The 26,843-nt window shown below is 47.1% G+C and overlaps 1 protein-coding gene and 1 long non-coding RNA gene across 4 annotated transcripts; both read left to right on the top strand.

Annotated features, from left to right (window-relative positions):
- Positions 1-4,685: 4,685 nt before the first annotated feature.
- LOC129533511 (uncharacterized) lies at positions 4,686-13,549 on the top strand. Of its 3 annotated transcripts, none has more exons than XR_008679788.2 (6): positions 4,686-5,163; positions 5,509-5,630; positions 6,358-6,403; positions 7,406-7,536; positions 10,516-10,687; positions 10,773-13,549. It is a non-coding gene; the product is annotated as an uncharacterized lncRNA (long non-coding RNA). The 3 variants fall into 3 exon arrangements; XR_008679790.2 differs by having other exon boundaries at positions 4,688-4,964; XR_008679789.2 differs by lacking the exon at positions 7,406-7,536 and having other exon boundaries at positions 4,711-4,964.
- Positions 13,550-20,616: 7,067 nt separating this feature from the next.
- LOC129533523 (rho GTPase-activating protein 27-like) lies at positions 20,617-24,335 on the top strand. The gene is made up of 2 exons (XM_063706152.1): positions 20,617-21,239; positions 21,505-24,335. The coding sequence occupies exon 2, from the start codon at positions 22,964-22,966 to the stop codon at positions 23,732-23,734; it is 771 nt and encodes a 256-aa protein (XP_063562222.1). The 5' UTR covers positions 20,617-21,239; positions 21,505-22,963; the 3' UTR covers positions 23,735-24,335.
- Positions 24,336-26,843: the final 2,508 nt, after the last annotated feature.

Raw genomic sequence — 26,843 nt, 5'->3', positions numbered from 1 at the left:
GGTTCCAGCAGGTAGCAGGGACCAGCCACTGAGCTGGGGTGAGGGCAGAACTCCAGTTGCAGGATGGAGCAGGCCAGGCCCCCATCCTTACACTGGGCAAGTGACCAAGGTGAGAACTCAGGCCCAAGGAGCAAGTCAGAAGCCCTGTGTATCAGGTAGGATTCAGTTGGGTTGAGAAGAATGAAAACCCTCAAATATCATTGTCTCAAACAAGTTCAAAGCTCAGTTTCTCTCTCATGTTTAGCTGTCCTGAGGGAATCAATCCAGAGCCAACAGGGTGCTCCATGATGCAAAGGCTCCTGTCTTATTGCTCTGCTATCCACAAGCATGACTTCTACCCCATGATACAATATGGCTGCTGGAGCTCAGCCTTTCCATGCTATATTCCAGGTATCAGGAAGGAGTATGGGAAGGAGAAGAGTACTCTGCTTTTTTTTTTTTTTTTTTTTTAACAGCAATTCCCAGAACTGCACAGGTGGTTTTCTTTACATTCTTTTGGCCAGAACTGAGTCACATGGCCATGCGTAGCTGCAAAGGAGGGTTGGAAATGTTGTCTTCTTTTCACATATTCATGAGCCTAGCTAAAAATCAGAACCTGTAACTGAAGAACAAGAGAACATAACTCCAGTGACTCAAATTATGACACAAGCCAGAGGTCAACCAGGGAACTCTCACAGTTCAAGCCCAGGGTGCTGGGCTGCAGCCATTTACACCCCTGCTGCCCTAGGTCCTGGGGCTTAGGCAGGCTGGGGTCATATGACTCCCACTGTGGGAGGGAGGGGCTGTGGAGCTTAACCACAGTACCTCGCTGTCCAAGTACCTGCAACCACAGCAACGGTGGGTATTGTTTGGGGGAGTGGGGGGATAGTCTCACTCTGTCCCCCAGACTAGAGTGTAGTAGCGTAATCTCTGCTCACTGCAACCTCTACCTCCCAGACTCAAGCAAGTTTCCCACCTCAGCCTCCCCATAGCTGGGACCATAGGCGCACACCAACATGCCTGGCTAATTTTTTGTATTTTTAGTGGAGTCGAGGTTTCACCATGTTGCCGAGGCTGGTCTCAAACTCTTTGATTCAAGCAATCCACCCACCTTGGCCTCCCAAAGTGCTGCTGGGATTACAGGAATGAGCCACCGCACCTGGCCATTTTTTTTTTTTTTGTAGCTAACCCAGCATTAGCCCAGGAAGAAGCCTCAATGGCAAGAAAGTAGGGTTAGTCTGCTCATTGGCAGGGACAGGCACAGACTCAGAGGCCAACAGCTGCTTGATGCTGAGAAAAGTATCCTCAAAATATGGGTCAAGGCCAGGGACTGCCTTTTCCCAGGAGGCAGTGATGTGGCTGATGACAGCTTCTTTTATTCTTTAAAATTTTACTATAGAATAGCATCTATGTAGAAAAGTACATAAATCATAAATGTACAGCTCAATGATTTTCACAAAATGAACACACCCAAGTAGCTAGCACCCAGATCAAGAAATAGAACATTATCTAGAACTTCAGAAGCCGCCCCCATCCCCTTCTTCCTGTCCTCTTCCCACCCTCCCCAGTCTTCAACCACCAACCCCCACCAGCATTTTTTTTTGAGACGGAATTTCACTGTTTTTGCCTAGACTGGAATGCAATGGCGTGATCTCAGCTCACTGCAAACTTCGCCTCCTGGGTTCAAACGATTCTCCTGCCTCAGCCTCCCAAGTAGCTGGGATTACAGGTGCGTGCCACCACACTTGGCTAGTTTTTTATATTTTTAGTAGAGGCGGGTTTTCACCATGTTGGCCAGGGTGGTCTCAAACTCCTGACCTCAGGTGATCCACCCGCCTCGGCCTCCCAAAGTGCTGGGATTACAGGTGTGACCTGCCGCGCCCGGCCCCCACCAGCATTTTTGTAAATCAGTGCAGGTGATTCCACAGTATAGTCAATGTTGAGAACCACTACTTTCATAACAATGCTTCTCAAACCTGGCTGCAAGTTAGAATCCACTGGGGAATGTCTGTCTTTTGAAGTAGAAGATGGAACCAAGATAGCTAAGAAGGCAGAGTGGCACTTGCCATGGACCAGCTGTGTGACCTTCAAGGAGTTCTTTCATCTCTCTCAGCCTCATCTGGGAAATGGGAACACGATCACATTCCTGCAGAGTTGGGGCTGAGAGATAGAGGATGTCAGCCCAGGCACATGTAGGGGCTCCTGATACGTGGCAGCCACTATTGTTCTTATTAAAAGTGAGCAGCCCCGGCCGGGCACGGTGGCTCATGCCTGTAATCCCAGCATTTTGGGAGGCTGAGGAGGGCGGATCACGAGGTCAGGAGTTTGAGACCATCCTGGCTAACACGGTGAAACCCCGTGTCTACTAAAAATACAAAAAATTAGCCAGGCGTGGTGGTGGGCGCCTGTAGTCCCAGCTACTTGGGAGGCTGAGGCAGGAGAACCCCGGAGGTGGAGCTTGCAGTGAGCTGAGATCATGCTATTGCACTCTAGCCTGGGAGACAGAGCGAAACTCTGTCCAAAAAAATAAAAAAAAAATAGATTAAATAAATAAATAAATAAAAGTGAGCAGCCCCAGGAAGATGTAAAGCCCTCACTTCCTTTACGCAGATGGAACCCATTCTGGGGATAGGGGACACAGGTTTTGTTGATGAGAGGTCACGGTCCTTCTAGGGAACACAGAAAAATTCCAAGAGCAGCAGATTCCAAGCCGAGGTGGACGGTATCAGAGACCAGTGGCTGCGGATGAACTTGGGCAGGCCCAGCTTTGGCAAAACCAATCTTCCTTTGGCAAGAACAGTGACTGGCTGCAGGCTGTGACGCTAAAAGCTGCTTATGGAGAAAGAAGCAACCTTCGTTGAGCACATACTACGTGCCAGACACTGCCTGCATGCCTTAAATTGTGGGAGCAGTCAGACTGATCCCTTTTTAACAGTTGAGGAGCCTGAGGTTTGGAGGCTGCAGTGCCTGACTTCCTCACCGAGGAAAACCTGGTGTCCCCATGAGCCTGGGATTTGCCTCTGTTGGGATGCATGCTTGAGGCATGCTGCATACAGAGTGACCTGGGGATATGTTGTTTGATTAGATGCTCATCTTTGTAGTTTTGCCTAAAACAAAAAGTACATGGCTTTTTAAGCCATTGACGACTTTATTCTTTGCACCTATTATATCACATGTTCATTGTAGAACATCTAAAAAATACAGATAAGCGAAAAGAAAAAAAATCAAAATCTGTCCTAGTCCCAGCCTACACAGATGGCCACTGTCAATGTGTGGGCATATATTTTCATACATGTGAGTCTGTTTGCATGTGTGTGTAGAAACTTACCAGAAAGGAGTCACATGCTACACATTGTTAAAATCTTGTCTTCAGTTAATAATATATAGTGGCCATCTTTCTGTGTCATTAATTATTTATTATTATTTTTTTTTGGAGATGGAGTTTCACTCTTGTTGCCCAGGCTGGAGTGCAACGTCACAGTCTTGGCTCACTGCCATCTCCGCCTCCTGGTGAGAGGTGACAGCATGCTGGCAGCCCTGGCTCACTCTTCGCGCCTCCTCGGCCTCGTCGCCCACTCTGGCCGTGCTTGAGGAGCCCTTCAGCCAGCCGCTGCACTGTGGGAGCCCCTTCCTGGGATGGCCGAGGCCGGAGCCGGCTCCCTCAGCCTGCGGGGAGGTGTGGAGGGAGAGGCACAGGCAGGAACCAAGGCTGCGCGCCGCGCTTGCGGGCCAGCTAGAGTTCCAGGTGGGCGTGGGCCTGGTGGGCCCCGCACTCGGAGCGGCTGGCCAGCCCTGCCAGCCCCGGGCAGTGAGGGGCTTAGCACCCAAGCCAGCAGCTACAGAGGATGCGCCGGTTTCCCCAGCAGTGCTGGCCCACGGGTGCTGCGCTCGATTTCTGGCCGGGCCTTAGCTGCCTCCCCACGGGGCAGGGCTCAGGACTTCCAGCCCGCCATGCCTGAGTCTGCCCTGCCCCGCCGCCGTGGGCTCCTGCGCCGCCTGAGCCTCCCCGAGGAGCACGGCCCCCTGCTCCACGGCGCCCGGTCCCATCCATCGCCCAAGGGCTGAGAAGTGCGGGGGCAGGGCGTGGGACGGGCGGGCAGCTCCACCTGTGGCCCCTGTGCGAGATCCACTGGGTGAGGCCAGCTGGGCTCCTGAGTCTGGTGGGGACTTGGAGAACCTTTATGTCTAGCTAAGGGATTGTAAATACACCACTCAGCACTCTGTATCTAGCTCAAGGTTTGTAAACACACCAGTCAGCACCCTGTGTCTAGCTCAGGGTTTGTGAATGCACTAATCAGCACCCTGTGTCTAGCTCAAGGTTTGTAAATGCACCAATCAGCGCTCTGTGTCTAGCTGATCTGGTGGGGACTTGGAGAACCTTTATGTCTAGCTAAGGGATTGTGAATGCACCAATCGGCACTCTGTATCTAGCTACAGGTTTGTAAATGCACCAATCATCACTCTGTGTCTAGCTCAGGGTTTGTAAATACACCAATCGACACTCTGTATCTAGCTAATCTAATGGGGACGTGGAGAAGTTTTGTGTCTGGCTCAGGGCTTGTAAACACACCAATCAGCACCCTGTCAAAACGGACCAATCAGCTCTCTGTAAAACAGACCAATCGGCTCTCTGTAAAATGGAGCAATCAGCAGGATGTGGGTGGGGCCAGATAAGAGAATAAAAGCAGGCTGCTGGCGCCAGTAGTGGTAACCAGCTCTGATACCCCTTCACATAAAGGAAGGTGTGTTTTTTTTGTTTACAATAGATTTTGCTGCTACTCACTGTGGATATACACTGCATTTATGAGCTGTAATATTTGCTATGAAGGTCTGCAGCTTTGCTCCTGAAGCTGGCGAGACCACATAAACCACCAAGAAGACCTAAGAGTTCCACAGGCACAGTCTTAAGAGCTGTAATGCTCACCGTGAAGGTCTGCAGTTTCACTCCTGAGCCGGCGAGAGCACGAAGCCACGACAAGGAAAAAGTGAGAACACATCTCAACATCAGAAAGAACGAACTGGGCAGGCTGGCTTTAAGAATCTGTGACACTAACTGCGAGGGTCCGCGGCTTTGTTCTTGAAGTCAGTGAGCCCAAGATCCCACCAATTGTAGACACACTGGGTTCAAGCGATTTTCCTGCCTCAGCCTTCCAAGTAGCTGGGATTACAGGTGTTCATGCCGGGGTAACTTTTGTATTTTTGTTAGAGACAGAGTTTTACAGCATTGGCCAGGCTGGTACCAAACTCCTGCTTACGGGTGCTCCTCCCACCTCAGCTTCTAAAAGTGGTGGGATAAGGGGCATGAGCTGGTGTACCTGGCCTCATTAAATATTTTACAACAGTGGCACTGCATTAGAACCCCTGGGGAAGCTTTAAAAATATTAATGCCTGGGTTCCACTCCTAGAGTCAAATTTAATTAATTCATCTGAGGTGGCCTGAGGTTTGGAATTTAAAAAAGAACTCCCCAAGTAGTTTCAATATGCAGCCAAACCTAAGAGCTGCTAAACTGCAACTTTTTTTTTTTTTAGGTGGAGGCTTGCTCTGTCTCCCAGGCTGGAGAGCAGTGGTGCAGTCTTGGCTCACTACAACCTCCATCTCCCAGGTTCAAGTTATTCTCCTGCCTCAGCCTCCTGAGTAGCTAGGATTACAGGTGTGTACGACTACACATGGCTAATTTTTGTATTTTTTTTTTTTTTCTTTTAGTAGAGTCGGGGTTTCACCACGTTGGCCAAGCTGGTCTCAAACTCCTGACCTCAGGTAATCCACCTGCCTCAGCCTCCCAAAGTGCTGGGATTACAGGCATGAGCCACAGTGCCCGGCCAGCATTATTTTTCAGCAAGGGCTTTGCATTCCATTTGCTGAAGGGATGCGTTGTTATTTGATCAATCCCCTTTTCTTGGACATTTAGGTTGGTTCCAATTTTTATATCATTATAAGCCAGTAATTAGCATACTTTTTCTGTAAAGAGCTAGGTGGTATTTGTTCTGGCCTTTGCAGATCACAAGTTCTCTGTTATAACTACTGAACTCTGCCATTATGGCAAAAAACCAGCCACAGACAATGCATATATGAATGCACATGGCTGTGTTTCAATCAGACTTTATTTAGAAAAACAGGTGGTGGCCAGATCTGGCCGGTGAGCCATGGCATGGTTCACTGAACCAACTCTGTATAAACATTGTGTGGTACATCTCTTTGAAGCCAAACCTTCCTAGTATGAAATGATCATTTTCTTGTGACAATGATTTTATACTGTTTCTTTTTAGAAGTAGGATCCTTCTTTGAATGAAACTTAGTAAGATTCATATAAGCAACAGGTAAGAAGTCATTCTGTTATCATTTTCTTGTGACAGTGATTTTATAGTGTTTCTTTTTAGAAGTAGGACCCTTTGAATGAAAGTTAAAGATTCATATAAGCAACAGGTAAGTCATTGTTAGCATAAATATATTTTATAAATTCAAATGTGCAGTATTTAGAAGGCCAGTTAGGGGTTGCAGATGATTGCCTCTTTTTTTTTTTTTTTTTGAGGTGGAGTCTCGGTCTGTTGCCCAGGCTGGAGTGCAGTGACGCGATCTCAGCTCGCTGCAAGCTCTGCCTCCCAGGTTCAGCCATTCTCCTGCCTCAGCCTCCTGAGTAGCTGGGACTACAGGCGCCCGCCACCACGCCTGGCTAATTTTTTGTACTTTTAGTAGATATGGGGTTTCACCGTGTTAGCCAGGATGGTCTCGATCTCCTGACCTTGTGATCCGCCCACCTCGGCCTCCCAAAGTGCTGGGATTACTGGCATGAGCCACCGTGCCTGGCCAGATGACTGCAGTTTTAAATCAGACTCAGCACCAGTGACATTCAAATCAAAGTTTTGCAGAACTAGCAAAGCAACTCTGTAGAACCCCAGGGTTCCACTGGGAACACAGTTTGAAAATCATTGCAATAGGATAAATTCCTGGAAGTGGAATTGCTGGAGCAAAGGGCCTGAACCTTTTAAAAGCAGTTTGTGGCCGGGCACGGTGGCTCACACCTGTAATCCCAGCACTCCCCTCTGTGCCCTGACTCAGGAACCAGGTAACGTGCTGAGTCAGGCCCCAGGCACAGGAAGCCACAGATCAGACACAGCTCAACAACAGGCTTCCTTGAGCCCCCTCGGCTCACACCAGCAGCAACGCTGGGTTCCGTGTGCAGATAAGTGATCCATCTCAGTCTCTCCCGGCTGACAGGGAGTTGAAGGTTCTACTCTTGGCCCTGATCCTAATACCAGTGCCAATAATCGAGCACCTACTATTTGTAAAACACTGGGCCAGGAACTTGACCACATCCTCCCTTCATCCTCAGAACAACCCGTTAGGGAGGGCCTCCCTGTCCCCATTTTCTAGATGAGGAAATGGAGGCTTAGAGCAGCTAACGTGGCTTATACAACCTGCCTGCAGAACCTTCCAGGTCTGAGCTGAGGTGTCATCTCTGAACACCAGGCTGCTGCACTAACCAGAAGACCCCTCCCCTCCGCAGTGGCCTCACTGCATCGTAAGGACAGAGGAGCCGTTGTCTCCACAGCTGACAGGTGCTTAGTGGTTAGAAGTCTGGTTTTGGCGCGGCTTAGATCTTTAACATCTGAACTAGTCCTGTCAACATATTTTGTTATATTTCTGGTGGCTTTGTCTTTGATGCTATTATAAATGATTATCTTTTAAAATAATACTTTGCTGATATATAGAAATGAAATTGATTTATTTGACTGTATCCAGCAACCTTTTCAAATTCTAATAAATTGTGTAGGGAAAAAAAAAAATCTGGCTTCGGAGTCAGAACGGAATTGAATCCTGCCTCCACCACTTCCTACCTATATGACCTGGTGAAACTTATCCCTCTCTGTGACTCAGTTTCCTCATCTATAAAATGGGAAAATTGAAAGCAACTAACAGGTTTGGGGCCTTTTCGCTTGCTGCTGCTGTTGCTTCAGTGCTGAGGCCTGGCACTCGGCGGGATGTCAGCCCAGGACTGGAGCTTCTTTCTCATGGGATTATTTTGAATTTAGATGAAAAGAGGTATTCCAGGAGAGCTCCTGGCACAGGGCCTGGCAGGTGGCACATCCTCAGTAAATGTGAGCTGCTGTCAGCTGCTGTGTGAGTGCCTGGTGTGGCCCTGTTGTTCCCTTGAGGGTTGGGGGACAAAACAGGCCCTCAGGAAGCCTACCTGTGTATTCGGGGGCTGGGGAGACCTCTGACCTCCTGTCTCCTAGCTCCACCAGCATCTCTCACCTCCCCCAGCAATGTACAACCCATTCTTTTCCCATAGCTTAGGGCCCTGAGGTACCAGCCCCCCAGCCTAGGGACAGCCCAGTGGCAAACTCCTGGTGACTTGGGTCAAGCTGCTGTTCTCCAATCCTAACTCGGCTCTTCCCGTGACTTGGCCCCAGGCCTTGGGTGAGGCTCCGATGAAATAACACACAGGAATGTGCGCTGAACACTGCCAAGCACTGCAGGTGGGCAGGGGCTTTGTGCTCTCCAGCGACTGTTCTTATCCTGCGGGAATGGAGGAGACAGAAGCCCCACTCCTGGGCTGACATCCGGTCAGTGCCAGCCAGGCCTCAGCACCAGTGGGTCAGCCAGAACAGCAACGGCGAACAATGAGGCCCCAAACCCGTGGGCCCCCCACTTTCTATCTTGAATTTCCTTGTCTTTCCTAGGCCAGCAATGTTTGAGAGGGAGAGCGAGCTGAGGATTTCCTGATCTCAGATAGGCCTACAGAAGGATTGTAATTTTCTAGTGTGAAAAGGAAGTGGCACAAAGATGAGGGCAACGAAGAAGATGGCTCAACGGAAGTACCAGGGTCCTGTAAATAGGGAACGTGTTTTATGATCAAACCGTTCTTTGCATTTTTGGTTATTTTGACGTTTAATTTCCTCTATGTAGTTAGTTAACTATTTAACAGAGCAGGGGTGGGGATAAGGCAAACAACAAAAAAGCCAAAATCAAGCCAACTTCTGTGGGGTTTCCCCACCCCAGGGAGGTGGAGGCTGAGGTAGAACTGACTGAGAGAATCACCTTCCCTGCACTGTGATGAAGACACATCCACACATCAGGACTACACAGCTGGCAGGTGCTGGCTGTCCAGAGGAGCAAACAGCTTCTTCCTTGTGTTTCTGTGTCTCTTAGTAGAAATCTGTGCCCTTGGGAGAAAATCGAATTTGCACCCCTTGAGGCAAACACTTGACCAAATGTATTAGGTAGATGGGTGGATGGGTGGGTGAATGGGCAGGGGGTGTGACAGGCAGGAGGCGTGACAGGGAAAGAACACTGTTCTGACAGGCACACACTGCCACATCTGCCCTCCCAACAACCCCGACACAGACACTGTTGTTAACCCTCCTTTTACAGATGAGGAAACTGAAGTTAATTTGCTCGTGGTAACACAGCTAGGAAAGTGGCTACGTTCAGCTGGAGAAAAGGAAAATTCTGAAAGACTTTAGGATACATCTTATTCAAAAGCATTTGGTGAACATAAATATGTACCCAAGGTATAATATTAAGTGAACCAAGCTTGTTATAAAGCAGTATGAGTCTTGTCTGATTGCAACTTTATAAAAAATAGATGCATATGTCAATAAATGCACAGAAAAGGGTATACCCTAAAATGTTAATAATGGTGATCTCTGGGTTATGACACAAAATATTGATTGGTCTTTGGGCTTTTCTTTAATTTTAAAATGTTAATAGACATGTATTATCTTAATAATGGGAGGAGCCACAGAAAAAGTGCTTTTCAAAAACATGAAATCAATAAGCCCATGCAGGACCTGCAGGGGGCTGCAGTCACCTGGGCCTCATAGGCTTGGCAGAGGCTTCAGTTATGCCCTGATTGGAGGCCACTGGCATGGAGAAGCTGTAGGTCGGCTAACTGGAACTAGGACATCCAATGTGATTGGTTATGTGTGCATATTTGTCTTTCTTCATTGGGTCCTAAGTTGCAAGCAGGCGCAAAAATTAAGGAAGCTGTGAGTCAATGAAGCCCTGGCTGTTTTTCAGCTGGTTGCTATAGGGTTGTTTTTTGACTTTCTGGACTGGTTGCTGTAGAGGTGGCTCAGAGTTTTACTTTCATCTATGGTCTGGCCATTGTATTTGTATATTCAGTCTCTTAGTCACCCCTTTTGGTCATTCTCTTGCTTTCAAGAGGTTGGCCAATTCAAGGAAAGCTGGAAATCTAGCTCTTTATCACTCAGAGATTATTCAGTAAACTCCATATAAAACTGTATTGCAAAATATTCCTGACCTTTTTGTTTTTGTATCATCATGGTGATTTTGACTAGAGAGCAGATGTGCAGAAGCTTTTAAGAATCTAGATAGCACGCAGCATCATGTCCACTCTTACAAAGCCAGAATAATTAATAGTTCCTATAAGGTGATTTGGAACCAGGAACCTCAATTGCCAAATCGAGGCCAAAATAACAAATTTGATAGATTATGGGATCAATCTTAGCCAAATAGCTTATACCATGAATCAATATGTAATAGTTCCAACTTGCTTGTTTCTTTGATCCAAGGACAAGAAGTATGAGCAACGGCACAGACACCAGGATGACTAAAAGAAAAAACAAACAAACAAACAAAAAACTAGGGTAATGTTACTGTCTATCACTGCCCATGCCAATGAGTTGAGATTGATCTGTATTTGTACCTAGGACAAAGGCAATATCATCAATAACTTCTGCCAGAGTGAGTATCTTAGTCCATTCAGGCTGCTGTACTAAAATACCATAATTTGGGTGGCTTATAAAGAACAGAAATGTATTTCTTTCAGTTCTAGAAACTGAGAAAATCAAGATAAAGACGCCAGCAGACTCGAGGCCGGGTGTGATAGCTCATGCCTGTAATCCCAGAACTTTGGGAAGCTGAGGTGGGTGGATCACCTGAGGTCTGGAGTTCAAGACCAGCTTGACCAACATGGAGAAACCCCGTCTCTACTAAAAATACAAAATTAGCCAGGCGTGGTGGTGGGCAACTGTAATCCCAGCTACTCCCAGCAGGCAGAGGCGGAAGAATCCCTTGAACCGGGAGGCGGAGGTTGTAGTGAGCTGAGATCGCGCCACTGCTCCCCAGCCTGTGCCAGAGCCAGACTCTGTCTCAAACACAAACAACAAAATAAAACAAGAAAAGATTTAATGGAAGACCTCAATAAGCCATTGTAGGCTGTAAAATTCACTTAGTGCAATCTTTCAAAGAGTCGTTTTGGACTTGATAGTAGCTCAGTACCAAGATCATTACAGAAGTTAATACCAATAATAGCCACTGAATATATTGTCTCTATAATGTGGATCAAATTCTCATTTGACTGTACTGGCATTGGTGATAGAAGGTGCAAGTTATACCCCTGATTTACGCTGGGGTATATCAGGTGATTAAAGTTAAGGCAGGCTAGAGAAAAAGTGAAAGCACTCAAATTGCTGATTTGGAGTGAATGATAAAGCAATTTAATATACCGTCTCTAAAGCATCCGTTTTCACCTGTCCGAAGAGTTTTAAAGGATATTTGGCCAGAAAATTTCTACCATGTGTCAGAATATTAATTTGCATGTATGCGTTCATAGTTCATGTGATATTATTTTGGTGGTTTTATTATAACTGCATAGAATGGTTTGCTTCATACTGAATATCTTTCTTTTTTTCTTTCTTTCGTTCTTTCTCTTTCTTACAGCCATAGGTGCTTTAAGTCATTAAACTTTGAGCACTATAAAAATATCTAAAGAGTGCTTATTTTTATAACATTAAGAATACTCCATTTGCAACTTTAATTATAATTACTTCATTTTTAAAATCTCAGAAGATAATGAAATATGTAGAATTGCCAAAACAGTTGAGAAAGCTCACTGCATTCGTTTGGTAGAGCTGTCGTAACAAAGTGCCATGGACTGGATGGCTTAAACAGAAACTTATTTTCTCACAGTTTTAGATGCCAAAAGTCCAAGATTAAAGGTATTGGTAGGTTTGGTTTCTTCTGAGACCTATTCGATTGGTCCATAGACTGCTATCGTCTCCCCGTGTCTTTACATCGTCATTTCTCTGTATGTGTCTGTGTGTAAATGTTCTCCTCTTAGAAGCACACCAGTCACATTGGATTAGGACGCACCCTACTGACCTTATTTAACCTTAATTGTGTACTTCTCTAAAGACGTTGTCTCCAAATACAGATACTCTGTGATATTGAGGGTTAGGACTTCAACACATGAATTTGGCGGGGGTGGGTGGGCACAATTTAGCTCATAAAACTCACTAAGGTTTAATTAGGGCATGGACTATAGAGCATTCTACTGTTAATTTAGTTTTTGTGTTTGGAAAGCATTTTGAAACATAATGATTTTTATTTACAATTTCATTATTTATATTTTCATTATGTTTAGGGTTACTTGGAGGTACATGAAGAAAGAAGAGTTCCGCATTAGTGAGGCAGGGATGTCAGTATATAAGGAATTGGAAAGACATCAATGATAATGGCAAAAGCTGCTTATAAATTAAATTAAGAGCTTAATTAAACTGAGGAAAAAAGCATATTGCCAAATTACATGCAGTTGTTTTGTAACAGCATTTGTCCACTTGCTGTGCCCTGAGATTTCCAAGGCACATTACTAAGCGTATTATAAGATGGTTAAATATGCATAGTACAAGTATGTTATGGAAGCCTGTGTTAACTGATATAGTGGGACCACAATAGTATGTGTAAGTGAGATTTGGAAAATTTGATATGCCAGCAAGGACAAAGAAGTGTTGAATTTGCAAGTTTATGCACATAATTCTGAGAATCCAGGCAGCTATTTCTCCTTTTGAATTGTTCCCTTGGCTAGGGCATAAGGGTGAGACACAAAACACATTTGAATGTGTCACTGTGTAAATTACCACTGCAATATTTTCTGTATGTTGAAAAACTGGTACTTATATGTACTAATACTATCTACCATGAAAAAACCAATTAAAAATTTAAAATATTATGTAAATTAAATAAAGTTCAAATACCACTAGCCAGAAAAAATATTTTATATTATAGTCTGGGGTCAGAAGAGGAAAAACTTATGTAAAGTATCAAAATTAATTTTTATTTCAATTTAAATGCACCATCATATAACAGTTTCATAACTGAAATTACATTTGTCAGAATTTGATATTTTCATTATTAAAGAATTGAGGGAAAATTGATGGTTATAATATTGATATGCAATGTAAATAAACTTTTTTTCATTGTTATAGGAATGAATTGCTCAACTAATTGGCCAATGTCAACCACATATCTGTTTTCATGGAAACTGCAGCAATATTACTTCAAATAGTTTCATTTGTGAATGTGATAAACAATTTTCAGATAAAAAATGTACACATACATATACCATTTGTCCTGGATTTTTTTTTTTTTTTTTTTTCTTTTGGAGACGGAGTCTAGCTCTGTCACCCAGGCTGGAGTGCAGTGGCGCGATCCCGGCTCACTGCAAGCTCCATCTCCCGGGTTCCCGCCATTCTCCTGCCTGAGCCTCCCGGGTCGCTGGGACTACAAGTGCCCGCCGCTACACCCGGCTAATTTTTTATATTTTTAGTAGAGACGGGGTTTCACCTGTGTTAGCCAGGATGGTCTCGATCTCCTGACCTCGTGGTCCGCCTGCCTCGGCCTCCCAAAGTTCTGGGATTACAGACGTGAGCCACCGCGCCCGGCCTTGTCCTGGATTTTTTAACCAAGCACTATTATTTATAGTTGCATTAAAATAAATAGGGATGGGTTTGATAAGTCACCACTTGGTGCTTTAAATTCTGCCATCATCTTTTCTAGGAGTGTAAGATACAGAGATACACATAAGCAGAAAATTTTTTTTAACATGAGGATAATATGATAATGTAACCAGTGATAACCTACCTCTCTTTTTCAATGCTTTCCAGATGCAAATTGTATTGTATCAATTATTCAAGGACAGCTTGTAGGACTTTGAAGACCCAAGCAGCCAAAAAATAGCTAATTCCTCCTTATTTCAGTTGGTATGAAGAGAAGGTTACTAATAATGCTGCTCTTCCAACACAAGTCTTCTGGGCTGTCAGTGAGCTTGGTCAGTGGGAACCACAGGAAATTATGAGTTGTGTTTATGTTATATATGAGAGGAAAATTGAGGCTACCAGTCTTGTCACAGGGTTTATAGATAATTGCCTTGTGTGCCACCATGCCTGGATAATTTTTGTATTTTTAGTAGACAGGGGATTTCACCATGTTGGCCAGGCTGGTCTCAAACTCCTGACCTCAGGTGATCTGCCCGCCTTGGCCTCCCAAAGCGCTGGGATTACAGGCGTGAGCCACCGCGCCCAGCACCCCATTAAGTCTTATCACACAGCCTCTTCAAACTTGGCTCCAATGGAGGGAATTGATACTTCAGCAATATTCTGTCTTCTACTCCATGAGCATAAACTGATGCTATCCTGAGCAAACTAGAATGATTACCCTATGAAGGTTCAGTAACTATAATAGGGGTATTCTTGGCATTAGTTTGAGACCTACAGCCTGTGCCAAAAGTGAACAGGAAGCATCACATTTAAAAGATGTATAAAATATGTCTATATCTATCCGTCTGATATGGCTTGACTGTGTCACCACCCAAATCTTATTTGGAATTCCCACGTGTTGTAGGAGGGAACCGGTAGAAGGTAATTGAATCATGGGGGCAAGTCTCCCGTGCTATTTTCATGATAGTGAATAAATCTCATGATATCTGATGGTTTTAAAAAAAGGAGTTCCCCTGCACAAGCTCTCTGTGTTTGCCTACTGCCATCCATGTAAGACGTGACTCTTGCTCCTCCTTGCCTTCTAATACATCATCTATCTGGTTATTTCATACACATTTTCTAGCATTTTATTATTGGTTTCTTCAAAACTCTTCAGAAACTAATATATGTATATTTTACACCATGATCAACTGCATATTAATATATATTATTTGGTATATGAATCTGGATTCATAATTGAGATTATGTTCCAATGAGTCATAGTAAAAGTACAGAAAATTAATATTTCTAATGCCTTATCAACCGATGATTATTATAAAACTAGCCTTTATGTCAAGTTCTCATTGCTCTTGAATTTCATTCCAAACAGAATTTTGGAATTCATATTATTTGGAATATTATAGCTGTCATACCTAAATTAGTTTAATAACCCACATCTAATGCAAATTTACATTAAGACTTTACATAATTAAATAATTATGGTGTAGAGTATGACAATCCTATTTCAAAACTACAGAGCCCTTAGAAAAACAAATTCTTGATTTTTCAGATATCTCAAATACTGTAAAATACAGTATAACTAAGAATAATTAGCCATGAGGTCAAACTTCAATTTCAAACATTATAAAAGTAAAATTAAGAATTAAAATCTAAAACCACATGAAAATTTATTCTTCATTGTAATCTCAAATTTGAAAACATTATATAAGATTTATGCATTCATTAGAAAGTGATTTATTGTAATTTTATAAGATTTGCTAATTTTTAAAAGTATATTTTTGATCAATGCAAATAAATGTTAAAATTATTATGCTATACATTATTAGTTCATGACACATTTTCAAATATGAATGTGATGTAGAAACAGGTGATTATCAGAAAATAAACTCTGTTTTTAGTTTAAGACTAAATTAAAGCTACGAAAAAGAAATTTAGTTTCAAGACAGGAAAGTTTATTTGTAAGGATGCTGGGATGTTTGAACCCAAGATGAGTGATGTTAAAAAGGTTTTGTAATGGCATTCAATGAATAACAAATTTTTAGAGTTCAGTAACTTCAGTTACCATTTTGGACAGATAACAAGAGATCCAATCTGACTAGTAGAGAATAGTGTAAGACATTTAGAATAGTTAGCAGTTTAAATCAGAGGGTAGACAGATTATTTTCCAATGTAAAGTACATATTTCTCCATTTGCATAATCCTCACCAGTGGGTAGAATTTATGAAGAATAGAATTTGGTTCATGGAAAGAAAAGCAGGCAGGAACTAAATCAGATATAACTTTCTTCATATTTAATAATTGAACTTTACTCCTATTTTGAGACTCAATTCTGATAGAAGTTGGAAAATTAATCTGTCAGTTTAACCCTATCTCTAACCCCCTGCCATGTAGAGAATTGAACTAGCCTTCGCTCTCATAAGTGGAATTTTAAAAAATAATGAGTTACATGAGCTGATAAGCACACATGCATAGTCAATGTTAAGGCTTAGCATTTATAAAATTTGGGATGATTTATGGCAAATGTTTAACACATTTAATAAGGTAAATAGTTTTTAAGGCATTGAATAGGTAGGAGTTCATATGAGTTTACTCTGGGTTGCTATTACTTTTACATAGTCAAACTTTATTTTGTATTTTTCTTCTTGATTCTCTAGTCACTATGATAATTATTAGTATGGATGGTGACTTTTATTTCCAAGCACAGCATAATCCACAATAACATAACATTTAAAAGCAAAGGCTCTGTATCGATTATTAACATGAACAATTTCCTTTGCTACCATACTCCATCCAGATAAAGAACTGAATGTTCCTCTGAACCTTCCAATTAATTTCCTCCATTGTGATGAATCCTCCATAGATTTACTGGCAAAACATTATTTCTAAGTGTTCTCCACCCTACTATAAATTGTCTCAAAATAGTTTGTGTCTACCAACAAGGTAGTGTAGACTATAAACTTAATAAATAGTAATTATTGATAATTATGAGATACCAGGATGCTAATGAAACTTTATTGCTTGTATTGAGAAATGAGAATATAAATTGAGTATAAAATGAAAAGACTTGAATGCTTAGTAAAGCATATAATTTAGCTAAAGTTATTAAACAGATATATGTATATGCCAATTTGAATGTCTTTTTATCATTGTTCGATGTATAGAATACTTATTTTTTCCTTTTTTTAGTTGACACAATAATTATACTTACAGGATACAGAGTGTTATTTTGATATATCTATACAATATGTAAGGATCAAATCAGAGTAATTAACATATCCATCACTTTATTTATCATTTCTTTGTGTTGTGAACATTCAGAATCCTCTCTTCTAGCTTTTTGAAAATATATAATAAATTACAGTTAACCATATTCACCTTGCAGTGTTGTAGAATAAATCATTCCATCTAGCTATAATTTTGTATCCATTAACCAAACTGTCCCCATCCTCCTTTTCCCTACCCTTCCCAGCATCTTAATACTCACAATTCTACTCCCTACTTTCATGAGCTTAAATTTTACTTAGGTCTCACATTTGAGTGAGAACATACAGTATTTATCTTTCTGTGCCTGATCTTTTTCGCCTAATATAATGTCCTACAGGTTTATCCATGTTGCCAGGAAGGACAGGATTCCATTCTTTTTATGACCGAATAGTATTCCATTGTGCATATAGACCACATTTTCTTTATCCAAGCATCTCTTCTTGGACATATAGGTTGATTCCATATCTTGACTATTAGGAATAATGCTATAATAAGTATGGGGGTGCGGCTATCCCTTTGGTATACTAATTTCATGTCCTTTGGTTATTTTTAAATACTATTTAATATGCACCTTTCTTTTTATCAGAAAATACATGAAGTAGTAAATGACATAAACATCTCTATTTTGGCTTTTGAGGAAATGGCAAAAATATAGTTATAATTTGGAATTATTTGACTCCAATTATTTTGATCTTAAACTAATAAGTTGCTTTTCTGGTTTATTCATGAAAATGTCAATGAAATATTTAATAATGTGTATCTGTGTATTTATATAAGGCTCGTAATATCCTATAGCCCTTGAAAGCCAATATGGCTCACTTACTTTGCCATTTTTAAGTTGTCTTTTTATTAACGATTTGTAGAAAAACTATATGTCCTGGATAGAAGTCACTTGTCAGGTATGCATATAGTACAAATAATTTTTTTCTGTCTCTGGCTTTTTATTTTTTTGATAATTTATTTACTTATTTAGAGACTTCGCTCTGTTGCCAGGCTGGAGTGCAGTGGCGCCATCTCGGCTCACTGCAAGCTCCGCCTCCCATGTTGAAGCGATTCTCCTGCCTCAGCCTCCCGAGTAGCTGAGACTACAGGCACCTGCCACCATGCCCAGCTAATGTTTTTTGTTTTTGTTTTTGTATTTTTTGTATTTTTAGTAGAGACAGGGTTTCGCCATGTTGGCCAGGATGGTCTCAATCTCCTGACTTCATGATCCGCCCACCTCGGCCTCCCAAAGTGCTGGAATTACAGGCGTCAGCCACCGCGCCCGGCCACCTTTTTATTTTTTCTACGTATTTTGATGAGCAAAAGTTTGCAATGTTAATAAAATCAATTTATCGTTCTAAAACACATTTTGTAGGTGTTGTGCCTTCTTTAGGAAACATTTGCATGTTCCAAAGTCAGAAGTAATTTCTCCAATGCGTTCCTCTAGAAGACATACAATTATTTAGCCCTCTGTTTAGGCTTATTATCCACTCAGTTAATTTTTGCATTTCATGGAAGGTTGGTTTATTTTTTTAATACATGGAAATATAGTTCGGCACCATGTGGAAACTCTTACCCATAGATTTGCTTGGCATCTTATCAAAAGTAAATTAAACATGTGTGTATGTCTAGTTCAGTAATCTCTATTCTATTCTATTGGTCTATTTTTCTTTCCTTAGCCAATACTAGTGTCTCCTGATAGTGTATATTTATATTAAAACTTGAGGTTCTGTAAAACAAATCCTCCAGTTTCTTAGTCTTTATCAAAATTGTTCTGACTATTCTAGATCCTTTGCATATACATATAAATCTTAGAATTCACCTGTCAATTTATTTTAAAAATTCTACCAGAATTTTAATTCAGCCTCTTTTGATATTTGCCAAATATTTGCCAAGGAGTTATTTGCCAAAATATCTCTTTCCTTTCCTTTTACAGTTACACGTATGGTAGACTCAGAATTCTCCTACTGGTCACTGAGGCTCTATTCATTTTAGTTCAACCATTTGTTAAACTTTTAAACCATTTTTTTAACTTATAAAGCAAAGAAATCATGTAATTTTCAAATCAAGTTTCCTTGATTTGAGCTCAAATAATAGCTCAAATCAAATAGCTGATGGCGGGTGCCTGTAATCCCAGCTACTCAGGAAGCTGAGGCAGGAGAATCACTTGAACCCAGAGGTGGAGGTTGCAGTGAGCTGAGATTGTGCCACCGCACTCCAGCCTGGGCAACAGAGCGAGACTCCGTCTCAAAAAAAAAAAAAAAAAGGCTGATATATGGTGTGCGCTAGGCATGTGGTAAGCACTGCTTAGTGGACCTCATTTAATCTTCCCAATAATCCAGTGAAGTGGGTGTTACTATTGATAGGAAAGAAAGCTGAGCTGCAGAGATAAGGCAGAACTCCCAAGGCCTACCAGCCACCAGGCAGCAGAGTGGGGCATCATACATGCCTGACCCCACGCAAAGACCATCACTACTGCCAGCCGCTGCCTGGCTGTGCTGCAGGTGGGGAGAGACCTAAAAGGTAGGGAGGGAGAGAAGATTCCTCCAGTCACTATTTTCTAAGCAGGTCAGGCACCAAAGACCAATGCTGAGTTCTGCTGTGTGCCCACCCTGTAGGGTCCCTAGGTGCCACCAGGCCTCAGACACACTGAGATTCTCAGAGTAAGTGTGGACTCAACGGGTGGGCAACGCCTAGCAGGGGCAAACATACAGAGATAAGGGAGTTCCAGAACGAGTGTGGCCAGATTCAGCTTCCCACCCAACCTTGGACCCCCAGGAGGTGGTGTCAAGAGGGGCCATGGCCTGGGGTGCGGGCGTCTCTTCTTCCCAGAACACTAGCCTGAATCAGCCAGCTCTGCGCGCACACAGCCAGGTCCACAGGCACAACTATTTCCTGGGGCCCCTGAGGGCAGGGGGTCTGCTAGGGCTGTGGCTTGTGATGTGTGGAGTGAGCGCAGGCTCAGATCAGGGCGAGGCAGCTTGTCCAGAGAGGCAGATAATTCCCAAACAGAAGACCTCCAAGGCAGAGGGCCCTGGGGCTGGACTCCTGGCCTCCAGGAGGTTGTTCTGAGCTTACCCTGTGGACGGATTGGAGGGTGGCCCTCTTTCCCCACAAGGATCGAGAGGGACTGGGGGATGGTGGGAAGGCAATCTGGCCAGGAGAAGCTGCGGGGCAGACTCCCGCCATCCCCAGTCCCACCATCTCAGCCCCGCGGCCTCTTCCTCCCTGGAGACAGCCAGGTGTGGCCCAGGATCCCGGGAAGTGCAGCAGGGGAGGGGGTGGCGTCTTCGCTCCTCAGGCGCTGGCCGGGCGCCAGGAAGCCAGTGCGCCGGGGATTGTCTGTCAACTGCAGCCCAGACCCAGTCCGGGAAGTTCTGCCAGGCGCTCTCCGCCGGTTCCTCCCTGGTTATACTGTTATACAGGAAACCTGGCAGCGCGGGAGCCGCGCGGTCGAGGAGGGAGCGCGGAACGCCGAGCCCACGCGCGCCTGCCGGGGCAAGTGGAGGCGAGGCCGGCGAGCGGACGCCCCGAGCAGCCCGGGCAGGCAGGGTCGGGAGTGAGGCGCCGAGCGGGGATTGAGGGGGGAAGTGGGGTTAGGGGTGGGGGTAGGGGGTGGGGAGGGGGACAGGGTAGGGGAGGAAAGGGTGCGGCAGGTGGCTGGTCCGCACCTGGGAGCTCCGCGCGCCTGCTCCCCTTAGTTCCGCGCTGGGGCAGGATCTGCGCGGGCCGCATCCCACGCGAAGGAGAAGGTAGGCGAAGGGCTGCCCTCCATTGGGCGGGAGGGCAGCAGGGAGGCCCCCAACGCCCACCCAGGCGTTGACGCCGCTGTATCTTGCGTCGCCTGGGCGGTGGAAGCAGGAGACCTCCTGGCGACTGGTGCGTTCCCGCGCTCCAGGGATCCTCCCGGCACCCCGCCCACCCCACCAATCTCTCTCCTTCTCTTTGTGCCCCCAGGTCGGGGAAAGAGCCGTGGCCGGGTCCCCTTCTTATCCAGCCCGAGACACCGCGCCCGGTGGGCGTCCCTGCGCTGGGAATCCCGCTCGGAGTTTTTCCAAGCCCGGCCGGGCTGTGCGGGGAAAGGCCCTGGTGAGGGAGGTGGGCCCGGAGCTGGCGGTCTGCAGTCCGGTTGTAAGTGCTCGCAGTGGGGGATTCAGGGTGCAAATGATCTCCCCGCGAGCGGGAACGCCCGGACAAGACAACCAGCCCCAGCCCAGCATTCCCAGAGCCGCGTGCGGGAGGGACGCAGGGACTCCGGGACAGCAAATCCCCAGGTGAGGGGAGAAGGAGAAGGGGGAAGGCGGGGCAGGGGCGCCCCCACCCTCCTTGGGTTCTGCTAGCGACCAGCCAGCGCCCCTTCAGAGGCAGCCCTCCAGGCTCCAGGCCCCGGCCTTCTGCTTCGGGCCTCGTCTTCCCCATGCCCCCAAGGTCCCCAGCAGAGGCATTCTGGCTCCTCCTCGCCCCGCCCAGACACAGCTGCTTTGGGTATCCGTAACAGCATTCCTGAGAGTCCCTGTCCCTCTTCGCTCCCGTTGCCAGCTCCGGTTCCGTGCAGCCTCTCCGGCCTCTCGCCTGGAAGCCCCGCCCAGGGCGATGGTCGGGGCCTAACCTGCCGGCTCCGCCCACCCGGCCCTTGGGCTCCCTGAGGCCCGCCCAGCCGACGTGAGTGCGCTGCGGGGTCCATGGGGAAGGGGCGCCGGGGCGGTGTCCTCCTTGGGGTTTGTTGGTCCAGCTCTGGGCAGCTCGATGACCCCGCCTCCGGGACCCAGTGTGCTTAGTGACTCAGTTTACACTTTTTCCTAGTCGAGGAACGCTTGAGAAAGTGGCGAAGGAGCCCTACGGGGGGCCTGGTTGGACCCTGCTCCTTCAGTCCCTCAGCCTCGGCAAGCGGCGGTCTCCTGGCCCCTGGTCCGGGTCACCTTAGGAGGCAGGAGGAGATGTGGTCAGTGTGGGAGCTTGGAGGGGCCATGCACTTCCGGAGAAGAACACCGACTCGTGGCTTTGGTGGAGGGGTGCAGGCAGATTTAGTTAGGCTATCCCCCATCCCTGACACACTGGAGCCGGGGCGGGAGCGGGGCTTGTGACCACTCCGGAGAGCTTTGGGAGCCCCTGCTCTGGGACTCCACACGGATAGTCACTGTCTCAGAGTGCATTCTCCAGGGGCCACTCTCGTGGAGGAACCCGGGGGGTCCCAGGGCAGGTGGGCAGCCTTTTTCGGGGTGGGGGTGCGGTGTGAGAGCCGGAGAGCAGGGGGCGGGGCGGGCCCGGCTGGGGCTCACGTCTGCGTTGAAGCCGCTGGGGAAGGAGAGAGAAACCAAGAGAACCGGTTCCCCCGCCTTGACAGCGGAGGCCCTCACACCAAGGCCCTTGGACTAAACCGGGCAGGGACAGCCCGCAGGTAAAGCTATTCTCCGGGGCGTCTGCAGAGCCCGCATCCCAACCCTGACCGAGGGGCCGGGGCGCAGGCTCCTGGAGGGAGGCGGTGCTACGGGACTCTGCGGATTCTCTGCGGGCGGGAGGCGTCCAGGCGGGACAGGGCCCGGGGAGCGGCTGGCAATGGGCTGCTCTTCCCACTTGACTGATGGAAAACTAAGGCTCAGTCAACTGAGTAAGCGTGGTGTCGACCTCAGAGCAGGTAATCACCCCTCGTTTTAAAGCCAAGGTTTCCCTCGCAGTCGATTTGGACCAAGACTACCCACAATCTCCCCACCGCAGGACTGAAGCGAGGCTCAAATCTTAGAATCAACCCCACGGAATGAAGGGGTTGTCCTAATTCCAGCACTGAGTGTAAGAATGGAAGCCTTACACGTGATTTTATTCAAGTCCCCATTTTAGAAATGGGAAAACTCAGGCCCGAAGGCGAACGGCGAATGCAGCATCGGGACTCGAACCCAAGTCTGTCCCCGAGTGCGGGGCTATTCCAGGCTTGGTGGTCTTGACCTCCACGGCCCTCCTCCTTGTTGCCTGCAGAAAAACGCCGCGGCCACGATGGCGGCGTATGTGGAGGGGGATGTGTACCTGCTGGTGGAGCACCCCTTCGAGTATTCCCGCAAGGACTGGCGCCGCGTGGCCATCTGGCCCAATGAGCTCTACTGGCTGCTGCGGCGCAGCACGGAGCACTGGTGGCACGTGCGGCGCGAGCCCGGCGGCCACCCCTTCTACCTGCCCGCGCAGTACGTGCGCGAGCTGCCTGCGCTGGGCAAATGACCTCCCGCGAACAGGAACGCCTGGACGAGACAACCTGCCACTGCCGCGCCGCCAGGTCCCCCCCACAGTCCCCTCGGTCCCCGAGCCGCTCACCTGCGACTACCGGCTTGTGAGCGCGGCGGCGGCAGCGGGCCCCGACGGCGCCCCCGCGGAGCCCCGAGGCCGCGCCAGCTCCCTGTGCGGCCCTTCGCAACGCGGCGCCGCGACCCAGCGCAGCAGCCTGGCGCCCGGCCTGCCCGCCTGCTTGTACTTGCGGCCTGCGCAGTCCCTGGACTACCTGGCGCGCACCGCCGTCTCGCCTCCCGCCGGCCACCTCGGAAGCAGCGGCAGCTTCAAGGCCTGCAGTGTGGCGGGTTCCTGGATGTGCCCGCGGCCCCTGGCGCGCAGCGACTCAGAGACCGTCTACGAGGCCATCCAGGATGTGCACGGCCCGCCGCGGGAGGAGAGCGGGGAACAGGGGTGGCGCGCTGGGGACCGCGCCCGCACGGAGCCGGGGCGCGAGGAGACCTGCTCGGCTCAGCGTCGGGCACGATGCCCACCTCTGTCTGAAGACTTGGAATGAGCTCCCTCTCCCCAGCCGCGAAACGGGAGCGGTGCAGGCCCCCAGTCCCTCATCTGCGATTCCCAGGCTCCAAAGCTGCCTGGAAGCCCAGAAGTTTTTCGTAATCCAATTGGTGGCAAAATTGCGCTTGAACTGATGTGAGGCTGTTGATGGTCTTTATTTGTCAAACTTGTGTGAATATTCATGTTTTGCTGCAGAAATGCAAATGAGCTCGATGGCCGGCTGCTGCCCCAAGCCCTGCTGGGAGGTTATGTAACCTACAGCAGGTGTGTGCCCCATAGTCTCTTTCCAAGTCCCAGCTGTTCTGTATTCCGAAGCGCATCTGGGCACGGAACGGGGGATTGCGGGCTTGCCGCCGGCTCAACAGCCTTGCCAGTCTCCCAGGAGCCTGGGGTCAGATGAGAGGGTGGATGTGAAAGTCAGGCGTCTGTTTCCCTTTGAGGGTGCTTCCAACATTTCAGATGGGTTTGTTTGGGTGCTTCCAACATTGATGGGTTTGTTTCAGAAAGGCGTCTGGTTATGGTGAGGTTGTTTTTTTCCCCTCTTCAGAACCCGGTTGTGTCAATCAGGGAAATCGAAAATAAAGCACGTTTTAAAAACACGCTTACATCCTCAGAACACTCTGGGCGACCCTGACATTTTGAACTTTAGGAACTTTTCAAGGAGGGGCAGCCCGAGTGGGAAAAAGGGATGCTCAGAACCGTTCTTTCATCTGCCACCAGCTGTGTGATGATCTAGGGGCAGTTCCCTTCCTCTCTCAGGGTCTCAGGGTCCCTTTGTTCTTTAGCCCAAAGGGAGGGGATGGACAGATGACCGCTGAACCTTGGGAGCCTCTGATTTCTTTCGCTGTGCCTGATGTCATTACCATGAACACTGATGCCCACCATCTGCCAGGACTGAGTCCGGGATGCCCAGACGAAGGAGACACGCCTCCGTAGGCCCGCTGCTGGATGTTCCCTCCGCCCGACTCGTTACAGTGCAGAGCTCAGGTTTCGAGACTAGGGAAAGGGGAACTGTACTCTGCTGGGTCACCTGCCAGTTGCTGACAGCCACTTAACTTACACGCGAGAACGCTCCCCCAGGCCCAGCGTCCTCTGGTGTAAGCACAATACCTAAGGATTAGGGTTGTGAGCCCTAAACGAGGTAAGGCTTCTAAGCACTTGGCAGCAGCAGGGGGTCCACCCAGACTGTTCGGGTCGTCCTGGTTTGGCTTCCTTAGGACTGTGCCGCTTTCATTCGAGCTCCTGCAGTGGCAGCCCGCCGCCTTGTGGCCAGGGTGGAAAACGGCACCCGGCGGACGGGGCTGGAGACCACGGCTGGTTCCTATTTCGCGCCCCTGCCAGCCAGCCAGGCAGCTTCTCTGGGATGGATGGCTGGATGCCAGCGCTCCTCCCCTGCAGCGCCCCTCCGTTTCCTGCGCAGGCTCCCGGTGGCGCACTTCCTGGCCTCTCCACATTCTCTGTCCTGGTGACTGTAGGAGGGTTCCTGCCCGTCTGAGCGGAGCCCCTGGAGGTGGGGGAATGGCCTTATTCTTTGAACCTCGTATCTGGCCCAGGGTCTGGCTCAGACAGAGTGCACAGAGAGTGTGTGCTGAGGAGGGCGGAGGTGCGGCAGCCCCTTACCTATGAGCCAGGCCTCTGTAGGTCTGCCCAAGGGCCACCACCAGGCCCCAGGACCAAAGAGGAAGGAGACTGCCCAGGTCCTGACATCTCCTGAGAAGACAGATGACCCTGGCTGCCAGGGCGCCTGCCAGGTGGCCCCTCTGCCCATCCTTCCTCCAGCTCCCAGCAGGTTCCCAGTTGCAGTGGCGTATGGGGGGAGGGGCACAGGTGATGAGGGCAGGGGACTTACCCAGGGGGGAACTAGGACATTGGCCAGAGACAGGCTGCTCCTTGGCCCCACTTGTGGCCCTAATTCACTGTGTGACCTCCACAAGTCACTTTGCATTTCCGGTCCTGTTTCCTCCCCTGTGCAATGTGCTGTTGCACTCCAGCCTGGATGACAGAGCAAGATTCTCTCTCTTAAAAAAAAAAATCTTAATTCAGTTCTAATTCACTTCTCGAGGAGAGTCATGTATCTGGTAACCTTGGCATTGTTGCACGTAAGAGAAAACCAGAAAGGAAGTGATAGAGGCTTCCAAAACACTGTCACATAAATGAGCTATTAATTGAATTTTTACAACCGGCTAATGAGCTTTAGTATTTAGAATCACCGAACTCTATAGAGATGAACTGCTCTTTTAAAAGATCATGTGTTTTTAAACTCATGTTCAACGAGCCGATTATTTCATGAGGGTGCCAGGTGACATAGTGAAGACCACATATGCACAGAGTGATAGAACGCTGGCAGGACCCAAGCCCTTTTCTGTGATTCTTTTCTTACCTCATCACTATCCTGCTCTTGACAGGATTACGGTTTCTTTGCACTCTCTTCCCTTCCTTCAGCCAGGCCTTTCTGGAAGAAATCATTAATTTAAATTAAAAATAGATATATTTTTTATATCTATTTTTTCTCACCAGTATCCTGCTCTTGAAAGGATTATGGTTTCTTTGCACTCTCTTCCCTTCAGCCAGATCTTTCTGGAAGAAATCATTCATTTAAATAAAAAATAGATATACCTTGCTAGGTCCTTCGGATATTTAGGTTCAAGTGAAAAAGAAGGTAAAGAATAGGAAAATGCCTTTAAGGCCAGGTGCTGTGGCTCACACCTGTGATGGGATGCCAAGGCAGGGGAGGATCAATTGAGCCCAGAAGTTCAAGAAACAGCCTGGGCAACATGGCAAATCCTCATCTCTACAAAAAATGCAAAAATTAGCCAGACATATTGGTACACACCTGTATTCCCAGTTACTCAGGAGGCTGATGAGGGAGGATCGCTTGAGCCCAGGAGTTCAAAGCTGCAGTGAGCTGAGATCAACCCACTGTGCTCCAGCCTGGGTGACAGAGCAAGACCCTGTCTCAAAAAAAAAACAAACAAAAAGCCTTTAAGGCCCAAGAAAATTCATCTAGACAGTAGTTCTGTTTTGGGAGGCTTGATTTTTTTTAATTACTATGGGAAATTTAAAACTACACAAATACGAAGAGAATAATGAACTCCCAAGCAACCATC

This window comes from Gorilla gorilla, chromosome 4 (assembly GCF_029281585.2).
Source record: "Gorilla gorilla gorilla isolate KB3781 chromosome 4, NHGRI_mGorGor1-v2.1_pri, whole genome shotgun sequence".
Taxonomy (NCBI): domain Eukaryota; kingdom Metazoa; phylum Chordata; class Mammalia; order Primates; family Hominidae; genus Gorilla; species Gorilla gorilla.
Note: the sequence above shows the minus strand (reverse complement) of the source record. Positions and strands in the feature narration are given on the sequence as shown.